The following is an 11,859-nucleotide window of genomic DNA, read 5'->3' on the forward strand; positions in this document are numbered from 1 at the left end:
TGAAAACAACCCATGGTTGTAGCTTTTATCAGTTTTGAAATATTTTCATATAAATAACAATAAGTACCAAAATATCAACCTTCGGTCAACTTTTACTCGACCGAAATGGTAGAAAAATGCAATTGTAAGCTAAAACTCTTACATTCTAGTAATATTCAATCATTTACCTATGCATTCTAGTAATATTCAATCATTTACCTATATTTTGCCTCAAATTGGAAGTCTCTGGCACAATATTTCGATTTATGGTGAATTTAAGAAAAAACTTTCCTTACGTCCGCGCGGTAACTCTTCCGAAAAAATCAGAAAATTTTTTGTCCGATTGTCGTAATGTTTGCACCGTTTAATATTAGCCATTACATAATTTTTATATAAGAAAATGTGCACAATTTCATGTAGAATACAACAAAAAGCAACCCATGGTTGTAGCTTTTATCAGTTTTGAAACATTTTTATATAAATAATGATAAGTGCTGAAATTTCAAACTTCGGTCAACTTTGGCGCAACCGAAATGGTCAAAAACAGCAATTGTAAGCTAAAACTCTTACATGTTTGTAATATTTAATCATTTACCTCCATTTTGCAACAAATTGGAAGTCTCTAGCACAATATTTTGATTTCTGGTGAATTTAAAAAAAAAAAACTTTTTCCTACGTCTGCACGGTAACTGCCAAAAAAATCAGAAATTTTTTCGTCCGATTGTCGTAACGTTTGCACCGTTTTATATTAGCCATTACATCAAGTTTTACATATGAAAATGTGCGCAATTTCATATAGAATACAACGAAAAACAACCCATGGTTGTAGCTTTTATCAGTTTTGAAATATTTTCATATAAATAACGATAAGTGCCAAAATATCAACCTTCGGTCAACTTTTACTCGACTGAAATGGTAAAAAAACGCAATTGTAAGCTAAAACTCTTACATTCTAGTAATATTCAATCATTTACCCTTATTTTTCAACAAATTAGAAGTCTCTAGCACAATATTTCGATTTATGGTGAGTTTAAGAAAAAAACTTTTTCCTTATGTCCACGTGGTAACTCTTACGAAAAAATCAGAAATTTTTTTGTCCGATTGTCGTAATGATTGCACCGTTTTATATTAGCTGTTCCATAAAGTTTTTATATATGAAAATGTGCACAATTTCATGTAGAATACAACTAAAAACAACCTATGGTTGTAGCTTTTATCAGTTCTGAAATATTTTCATATAAATAACGATAAATAGAAAAAAATTCAACCTTTGGTCAACTTTAACTCGACCGAAATGGTCGAAAACTGCAATTGTAAGCTACAACACTTACAGTCTAGTAATATTCAATCAATTAACTTCATTTTGCAACAAACAGGAAGTCTCTAGCACAATATTTCAATTTATGGTGAATTTTTGAAAACTACTTTTTGTTACTTCCGCGCATTACAAATTCATGCATCATATTGTGATAATATTTTTGAGTTGATTTGATCGTTTTACAATTTTTTATATACCAAAATAATCGCAATTTAGTGTATAATACGACAAAATAATGAACTCATTAGCTTTAACCATTTTGCTTACAGCGCGATTTGTATACAATTATGTATGAAAGTTTTTTCACACTATTATATATTCCAATATTTATATATGATAATGATATTTTTTTAAATTTCTGATGTTTGCATACTAAACTTCAGGCAGTGACAAAAAAGGAGCTGAAAATGAACTCTTAATCTTGAAAATTAGGCGTGCTGTGATTTAAAAAAAAAAAAAACTTTTCCGCTTCGGCACTCACTCGCGAACGCCGCCGGCATACGGGCGGGAGACACTTCGGAATACCCAGCTCGGCGTTTAAGGGTTACCGGGGCACGTTTCTATCTTACCTAGGATGATTGTGTGGAAGAGAGAATGAGTGAGTTGGCTGGTCTCTCTCTTTCTCTTGTTCCTTTCCTTCTTCCTACAGGCGTGTTGAGGAATAGACACGTTATTTGCTGGACTGGTCTGATACAGGTGAGTTAGGTAGTCATACTGATAGTTTGGTGTCTTTGTGTTTAATAGTCAAACCCTCTATTCAGTAGCATATATTCCACTTTCTAGCAAGGGGGAATGAGGAGTAATGAACCCTGATGCACTGGTTTGTTATTGAACAGTCAGAGTATTCTTTAGTTCCCTACTGCATTGAATCTTCCCATATATCATTGTAGGTAACCCAGTGGCTGAGTTGTTGGATATCAGTTTATCTAGCTTCTCACGGGCATCAGTCTTTCTCCTTTAGATATTTCTTTTGGAGAAGGATTGGTAGGTAGGCCACAGCCAGTTTAGGATGTCTGCACTTCCCACCTAGTATAACTATTCTATTGTCTATTGTTAAGACCGAAGGTTTGTTCGTGTATGAACAAATGAAAATTTGTTCATGAAACTTACCTGACAGATATATATATAGCTGTATTCTCTGAAGTCCGACAGAATTTCAAAATTCGCGGCACACGCAGTGGGCGGCCAGGTGGTAGTACCCATTCCCGCCGCTGGGAGGCGGATATCAGGAACCATTCCCATTTTCTATTCATATTTTTTCTGTCGCCGGTCGGTAAACAACTGTTTACAGACCTCCGCCTAGGATTTTGAAACTTCATTAGCCGCTTAAGTATCCTAATTATTCTTTCGATTATTGACTTGGATTTGTGGCTAGGCATACGCTATCATAAGTTAAATTTTTTCATTGCATATGATGTCTGAAGCTAGTTAGCCTAGTTTCAGACTTTGTTGTCTGCATGGGGTAAGTTGAAGCTACCAGAACTTTCGGTAGACACTCGCTTAGTATATATGACGTTTACATGTTTTCTTTGCATATAGATCAATGTAATTGTGTAATGTGTGACTGATTACGGAAGAAGTAGGATTCATGTACGCATTTTAGAGCGTGTTAGAATCAGGAGTTTTCCTCCACAGTAAACAGAAGTTAGGAATAATGAAACTTCTTACCTCCTGTTTAGGATTATTTTGCCTAACCCTGTGGTATGGCTACGGGCCCTAGAAGAAGTGTCTGCTAGAGGATTACATCAAGTAATCTTAGACAAAAGTGCTCGCTCTCCAATCAGTGTGTGAAGTGTAGTGCACCCCTTGTGTGTGGAGGGGGCGTCAGATCGGCCCCATAATGCCTCTAGGCCTGGACCTCTGTCGGACTCCCAGGACTCAGGGAGAGGGCATGTCGAAAGCCGCAAGAGGGTTACGGGGGCTCCCCACCGATCTGGCGTCCCTTCGGCAGGACCTGTTGACGCTTCCCAGGCTGCTAAAGATCGTGCACGTGCACGAATCTTGAAGGATTGCTTCTCGTCCTCCGAGGCGTCCTCCCGCGCAAGGGTTGGAGCACTCGGAAGGACTCGCACCCTCTAAGAAGCTTTAGAGAAGAGGACGCTTCACGTCCTCTCTCTCGTCAGGAGGGAACGTCAGATCGGCCCCCATAACGCCTCTGGAGGCCTAGACCTCTGTCGGACTCCCAGGAAACCAGGGAGAGGGCATGTCAAAAGCCGAAGGAGGGTTACGGGTTTTTCACGCTGATCCGGCTTCCTTTCGGCAGGTCCTGTTGTCGCTTCCCAGGCTGCCGAAGATCGAGCACGTGCACGAATCTTGAAGGTTTGCTTCTCGTCCTCCGAGGCGTCCTCCCCACACAGGGGTTGGAGCTCTCGGAAGGACTCGCGCCCTCTTTAGAAGCTTTAGAGAAGAGGACGCTTCACGTCCTCTCTCTCGTCACGAGAGGATGAAAGAGTCCTGTGCCCTGTCAGGGCTCTCAAATTTTATTTACATAAACGAAGGAAGTAAAGAGGTCCTTCGGGTAATTTATGGTGCTCAGGAAGAGACCACATCTACCCTTTTCGAAGAATGCACTGGCTCTTTTCCTAAGGGACATTATTAAGGAGGCTCATTCATCTTGCCAGAAGAGTGATTTGAGCCTCCTGCGAGTGAACGCTCATTTACATTATTAAGGAGGCTCATTCATCTTGCCAGAAGAGTGATTTGAGCTCCTGCGAGTGAACGCTCATGAAGTTAGAGCTGTTTCAACCTCGCTAGCATTCCAAAAGAATATGGTAATCAAGGACATTCTTGATTCCACCTTTTGGAGGAGCAACTCAGTATTCGTCTCCTCTCCTCATGGCGCTCCGTATATGTTATGTAACGTTCGCTTTACTTCGAAAAAGGATGTTGTTCAAGCTGATAAGTTTGACGTCCGGCAAGCTGCTTTGCACAGTCAAACAACTTATGTCTCTGGTTCGGCATAAGAAGGGCAATTTAGACGTGAGGAAGCTTTTGGAGGTGCTCGACGTCCTACAAGTAGAGACGTTCTCCAGGACGCTCGGCAAGCACCTTGCGAGGGTGTCTTTCGGACGCTCGGCGTTCCTTTGCTGAGTGTGTTTCTGGAGATGTTCTTTTGCATTACTTAGACGACAAGTTGTCGCACAGGCGGGCCACTGTCTTTGTAAGAAGGTATGAAGGTCTTTAAGGCCCGTCTTGAAGACGAAAGCCGTACGTTTCTTCCTTTAGTGTTCACACACTTCAGGAGCAGCGTGCGGCTCTCCATGGAGACTCGCATGAGGACGTCCCTTGAAAATATTCAACTCCTTACGCAAAACGCGGTACGTCATAACATTGAGATGTTGGCAAGGTCGCTCGCCAGGACGCCTCTTGGCGGGCCTTGCATGCATCAGGGCGCTCAACGAGATCCTCTCTGAAATGTCGTTCAGAACACTGGTTCTCTGCACAGACACGCTTGCAGCTAAGCAGGACGTTTTTTGAGGACGCTCAGCAAGACGCTAAGCAGGACGCTTTTGAGGACGCTTATGAGGACGCTCGGCAGGACGCTTATGAGGACGCTTTTGTGGACATTCGCCAGGACGCTTCGGTGGAAGCTCGGCAGGACGCTTAGCGAGAGAAAAAAGACTTGTAGACGGCGTCTTATTGCTGTTCAGGACGTTTTTCTTGGACGCTTGACGCTTTCTAAACGCTCGTCAAGAGGAGGTTTTTCAGGACTCTCCACAGGACATTCCTTTACAGAAATTTTTAAAAAGGATTCGGAGTTAGCGGAGAGACATACCCAAATTTTTTCTTCGATCCCTCCTGCCTCTTCATCGATTTCTCTGAGAATCGGGAAGATTATATACTCGGATTCCTGGGTGACTTTCGTCATGTTAAAAGGGTTTTCCCCTATTAGCAAAGTGCTAATTGTTTTGTCTAGTAAGGACGTTTTCCCCATTGTCAAGATACTTAAACGTTGTTGTCTTTTAAGTGGGACCCCTCCCATCAAATGGAAATGGGGTAGTTCTCATTGACATAGATTTTAACGTTTTATCGTTAAGCGGATAAACTCTCATTAACAAATTTCGGAAGAGCTCTCATTCATTTTCAGAGGCTCATCCGGGGAGTAAGAAAAAGACTTGTAGACTAGATCCAGGAAGTCTTATGTCCAATATCATAAGAACATTGAACGGTCCTTTTCGATCCTCGGTTCTCACTTGATGGTCTCTATTCGAATATTACTCCCTTCTCTTGGCAAAGAGTCTTGGCAAAGAGTCAAGGAGTTCTTTTAAAAAGTCTCATTCATTAGAACGTGGACAGTCGTTTTCATTTCTTTCTCTTTTTCTCGTCGAGGAAAGATGTAGTAGAGAATTCGATGTTCAAATTACTACAATTCTTACGTAGTTTATCTTTGCGTCATTTTGCTAACGCATGGGTCAATTCATATACGCATATCGTATTTACCTCTACGGATAGAAGCCGAAAGAACTGTTGTTCTAATGTATTTAATTGACACTCCCTTCAACCTTCCAAGAGTTTTCGGAGTAAGAACAACTCTTAAGGTATTGTTACGACAACACCAACTCAGCTTCGGTATTTAGCGAATTCTGTTTCGTTTAAATATGCCTGCTTGAGAGTTTCCGTTTGCTCGACAATATCATACCTATTCCTTCGTAAAGGGAGTAGCTGGCAACTCAGGCAGATAGTGCGAAGACGATGAATGAACAAGGTTGCTGTTACTGTGATCTACGCAGTACCGGCTAGCTCTGTGACATGCGCGGTTGGTTACGTCTCTCTCCCCTGCGGGAATGGCTGACTAGCCGTCTCTCTGCCCTACAATCATGGGATTTTAGCCTAAAGGGTTGAGGAAATTTCTAGTAATCATGAATGAGCATGCCTTCCGTTTACTTAGAAAATTTTAACAAGATATCTCTTATACCTGTTCGGTGCGGTTTTACCGCACTGTAACAGAATTGTATACGAGTCTACCGCGGCATAGCACTATAATAATGCTCTCCTGCTTATGCAAAGCGCAGCCTTATTTAGGGAAGGAAGCAGGCTGAGTGAGGGAATGGATGAGTTTGCTGGGGACTATTTCCTCGCTGGAGAAGCTTGTTTTCCCTGAATAAACAGCAATTCAGACCTCTACAGTTTTTCCTCACGGAGAAATTGGAATAACATCAAAGATCTAGTAATAATTCTAATTTTCTCTCAACGGCTTGAGGATCACCTCAGGTGATAGCGAGAGGGTACCAGACATCCGAACAGAGGAACAGATGTCCGGGCACATTGTCTGAAAGAATTGGAAGCCAATTTGGTCGGCTCTCCAGTTCCTCGAAGAGTGAGTTTTGATCGAGTGGTCCAAATCATCTCGGATAATTTCTCAGCTCTCTCATAGCTCAAGAAGAGAGAGAGGTTATGGGGCTTCGGCACGGAACGTAACGATCCTCAAGAGGTTCGTTAAACTAGTGCACGTCCGTGCGTCTTCTCGATCGAAGGCAGCAACTACTGACGTCTGAGTAATCCTCACTTAGAAGTATGTCGTAAGTTGAGGAGAGACTGAGGGCGTCCTTTCGTTAAGTTTTCGTAATATTGAAGACGAAGGAGCTTCCTCTTAAGTTGTTCCCTTATTCAGGATCCTAGAGGATTAGCATTAGTCGCCACATGTTGGCCTTTAAGAGGTTGGATTCACAGAGGTCATGTAATTCATAGAGAATTGTCCAAACTACCCTTCCCGAGAGAATCGGTGTAATCTAACATCGTCACTTAGTGAAGTATCTAATATCTCTCCTCTCTGAGTCTGAAGGCGTTCAGACTATCGAGAAGCGATAAGATCTTCAAGATTAATGGCAGTCTCTTGGCCAAGGCAAAGCAGTGCTGCTATTTTCAGTGTTCAATCGGAGGGGGCCATTTCTGGAGATAGTGAAGGGAAAATGACTGTTCCTCCACCTCGACCTCTGTGAATTTCTTTATGGTTCTTTCTTTCCGTCTGAAGTATGAGATAAGCTAGAAGTCCTAACTATTGTAGAATATGCAAATATGTTGTTGACGGTCTCTAGGCTCAGAGATTCGGTTCTGTCACACAAAGCTTCACGATCTTTGAGGTCTGTGGAGATTTTGAAATTCTCATGGATCGAAGGTTCCGGCATGGAACTTAGACGTAGTCTGAGTTTCTGATGCCAAGAGCATTTCGAACCTATTCTTTCTGCGAACTTAATACACGTGACCCAGAAAGGCTAACATTCTAACCCGCTCTAGCCACGGAAAAGAGGGTTAGTGAGGTTTTAGCCATCATCAGAGGTTTTGGCTTTAAAGGACATAATGCGGTCTGTCCTCTAAGCCTTCCGTTCTTGGTAAGAACGAAAACCTGTCTAACCCTTGACCCGAAGCTGGAGACAAGGGTAATGCACAAATTATTTGGTAAGGGCATTAGAGAGTCCTGTGCCCTGTCGGGTCTCTCAAGTTTTATCTTGATAAACTATAGAAAGTTGAGGTCAACGGACAATCTGCGGTGTTCTGTAAAAAAGACCAGACTGTTCATGTCCAAGAACCCCACCTGGATGGGATAGTCAAGGAGTTCTTTTAAGAAAGTCTCATTCATTATGTCTGCATAAAGATTTGAGATTTTTTCTTAATATGAATGCTCAAGAGGTGAGGGCGCGGCCTCGGAAGCATTTCAACAGAGCATGACACTCAGTAACATCCTGAGTGCCACGCTTTAGCGGAGCAACTCTGTGTTCGCTTCACACTCCCAACGGGATGTGAAGACGACATTTGAGATCTGTAAGTCGCTAGGACCATACATATCCGTAGATATATTTTTGGGGGCAGGAAGCAACACGAATCCTATCCTATAGAAAAGGGATAGGTGTGCTTTTAACTTTGAAGGGTTGGTCGCTTGAGGCGCGTTCCTTTTCTTTAGCCTAGAAGTTATGGAACTAACTTTGATAGGTTAGGTCAGGTGGTGGTTTTAGCTTCGTTGCCCTCAGAAGTATGGTCATATGGTCTAGTCACATTGTGGTCACGCCCCCGTTGACAGATCATCTAGAGCGCACCAGCATTACAGGTCTCTACCTCGCTGGCAACTCTAGTAAAGCAGAAGCAGACTTTGGTGACAGTAATCACGAAGTCGGCTATGCTAACAGGTGAGGAACCAAGATGTATATCATCTACTTAATTTAGTTTCCTAAAAATCCTATTCTGTCTCTTCCCACCATCCGAAGGTGGGATTCAGCTATATATATATCTGTCAGGTAAGTTTCACGAACAAAATGTTATTGTTATAATACAATTAAGTTTGTTCATACTTACCTGGCAGATATATATATAGCTGTATTCTCTGAAGTCCGACAGAATTTCAAAATTCGCGGCACACGCAGTGGGCGGCCAGGTGGTAGTACCCATTCCCGCCGCTGGGAGGCGGATATCAGGAACCATTCCCATTTTCTATTCATATTTTATCAGTGCCACTGTCTCCTGAGGGGAGGTGGGTGGGCACTTTAATTATATATATCTGCCAGGTAAGTATGAACAAACTTAATTGTATTATAACAATAACATATTTTCTAATACAATTTATATTTTTCATAGCTACAAACCTGAGGTCTTAACAGTTTACTGCCCACCTCTAGCCGCCCCTCTGTCTTCTTATGACATCCTAAGTTGGGAAAGACCAAACGCGATAGTGTGGGTGCGTGGTCTTTGACCAGTTTTCACCCAATATATGCATTCATTTCCAGATCTCACAGATTCCTTGCTTTTTCATCGCTGATTATTTAACTGGATCAATCTAGGTGCTAGAAAATTATCCTATTGTTAAGACCTCTAGTTTGTAGCTATGAAAAATACAAATTATCTCAGAAATTACATTGATTTCATGAAATATTGTTAAGTAAACTTGCCTTAACAATTTTAATAGTAATCACACGAAATATAACAAAGTTCTGAAATAATGAGTTTTGTAATTACTTTGTATTAATGCGGTAGTGATTAATAATGTTGCAGTAGTAATTAAAGGTTTAATTTAAAAGAATTTGATCTTGACACATTTTATGCAGTAAGCCATATCAGACATTGACCGATTTACAAAATATCAAAACTTAGGCTAGTCTAGCTGAAGCGATGCATGGGCTAAGATGTCCACAACAAAGTGACTGATATTGTGTCAAACAGAATACTGTGCAGGTTTTGTTGTATACTATTGCAAAATTCATAAACACATGAGAAGGTATGGAAACAACAATTTTATAGTTTTTTTGTTATGACTTTTCATTAGAGTTTTTTTGACTGAATCTGATTATTGGATGTCGACAAAACAATCCATATCTTAAGCCTTTCTGCATTTTTGTTTGCTATGTAATGTATTGAATTGTTTTAAGTGTATTCTGTTGTTTTGCATGTTTATATGGTCAGTAACATTTTTTTTATGTATGTAGATAATAATGTTGCACAGTTAGAGGCTATAGGCTTGTTTTATTTTATTACTCTAAATTTTTTTCAGATTTTATTTTTTGAATAAAATTGTACATTATATTATTTTTTTGTTATTTCATTATAAATGATTTTTTAAACTTATTTTTCAGTTTCCACATTTAAAAGATATCCAGAAAAACCATCCGGTAATTAAACAATTAGTTTTGATTACCCCAAAAAGGTTCTGGATTATATACGTTTGACTGATTTTAGGCTGATTTTGACTTGGACAAGGCATCTTCAGAGAATTATTATAAGTATAATATAAATAAGGTATAATTTCATTATTGAATTTTTCAGGTTTATGGCTGGGGCAGTAATAAGTATGGGCAAGTAGGAGTTGGAGGTACTGGACGCTTTCCAAGACCTACCTTGGTATGTTCCCTTGATGGCAAAGGAATTATATCCATTGGTTGTGGACAGTTTCATTCCTTAGGTGTCAGTGAAGATGGCAAGTAAGTGTTTTTAAATAGATTTTCCATCTTTTAAATAAAATCAAGATTAAATTTCTCTCTCTCTCTCTCTCTCTCTCTCTCTCTCTCTCTCTCTCTCTCTCTCTCTCTCTCTCTCTCTCTCTCTCTCTCTGTTTCAAAGCACAAGTAATTTGTTTATTTCCATTATTATTAAGGTGGTAGTAAAATTGACTTACTACTTGGTGGAGTAGTACTTGCTCCTGAGACAAGGAACTGTGAGTACAAATTTTCCTGGAAATCTAGTTTCTGTTGACCTACTCACCGAATTGGACTCAGCATATGTGGGTTGTAGCAGAGAGAGAGAGAGAGAGAGAGACAGAGAGAGAGAGAGAGAGAGAGAAAGAGAGAGAGAGAGAGAGAGAGAGAGAGAGGATAAAGTTAGATACATTAGTACTAATCAATACTTCATCAAAATTTATACCATCATATCAGAATTGAAAATAGAAAGGTGTCAGAATAGTAATACTACTCTCTCTCTCTCTCTCTCTCTCTCTCTCTCTCTCTCTCTCTCTCTCTCTCTCTCTCTCTCTCTCTCTCTCTTGTAAGAGAGAAATCTACAGTATTCTTGTATAAGTAGAAACTGTACAATACCTATTTATTGTACTTTCAAATACTGTTACAAATTAGTGAAAACTTAGTTGGTTTCCAGGAGACAATAAGAAAGGTAAGAGTGAGTCATGTATAAATAATGAAACTTCTATGTCACATAATATATCTTGTCATTTTTTTTTTTCATCCCTTCATGGTGTTTGCTAGATTTGTAGATCTGTAGGCTTGAGTTCTGAATTTCAGCTTCCTGAATATATTTTATGAACTATTTATGGCTTGTTCATTTGATTAGCAGTTGCAGTAGTTCGAGCAGTGTATTGACATTTTTTTGTTTGTTCACTCTTTTGATGAACAGTGTTTTCCTAAGATCAACACATTGTATATTATGACATAATTTTCAGCAAATAAAAGTTTTCAAAGGCTACATTAAGAATTATCCCATGTCAGTAGGCAGAGGACTAGTTAAGAGCAGGTTGGTAATTACCTTTAACCCTTACAATCCAGCATAATATAAGGTTGACCTTTAACCCTTACAATCAGCATAATATAAGGTGACCTTTAACCCTTTACAATCCAGCATAATATAAGGTGATGATGTATACTCCTATATTGAGGTAAAATGGACTATTGCTAATTCAAGAAATAATCATATGAATGGAAAGGAAATAGTGTGCACATGCACAAGGAACAAATTTTTTTTTTTTTTAATTTTCTGTACTCGCCACACACAGTGAGGTGATTATAAAAGTTTCTACAGGCAATAAGCAGTGACAAAGCTGGCTGAAGTGCTTTGGCCCATGGCGACCTTCACCTACATGCTAACATAAAACACCACACAAACAACGTATTCTAAATGTTTGCATTTGTATACAGCAAATCATCTAAGTTATTATTTTTATTCAAGGAAGATATATATATATATATATATATATATATATATATATATTATATATATATATTAAAAACACATAAAAGTTTATGCATAGCAAAACAAAAAGTGTCAGAAGCTATCCAGCATACACTAAAAAAATCTCTCTTTCTCTTTCTAAAGTAATATAATGTACATAGGTATAATTATATAAGTGAAATTTA

General features: G+C 39.6%; 2 protein-coding genes across 2 annotated transcripts in view; one reads left to right on the forward strand and one right to left on the reverse strand.

The window, feature by feature from the left end:
- Positions 1-10,204, forward strand: part of LOC135224545 (uncharacterized) — a 202,735-nt gene extending 192,531 nt beyond the window's left edge. Inside the window, exon 13 of the mRNA XM_064263642.1 lies at positions 10,046-10,204. Coding sequence (XP_064119712.1) covers positions 10,046-10,204 — 159 coding nt within the window. The remainder of the gene's footprint in view (positions 1-10,045) is intronic.
- LOC135224546 (uncharacterized) overlaps positions 1-11,859 on the reverse strand; it is a 387,606-nt gene that overhangs the window by 356,784 nt on the left and 18,963 nt on the right. The window lies entirely within an intron of this gene.

The sequence above is a fragment of the Macrobrachium nipponense genome, chromosome 12 (genome assembly GCF_015104395.2).
Source record: "Macrobrachium nipponense isolate FS-2020 chromosome 12, ASM1510439v2, whole genome shotgun sequence".
In the NCBI taxonomy this organism is placed as follows: Eukaryota; Metazoa; Arthropoda; class Malacostraca; order Decapoda; family Palaemonidae; genus Macrobrachium; species Macrobrachium nipponense.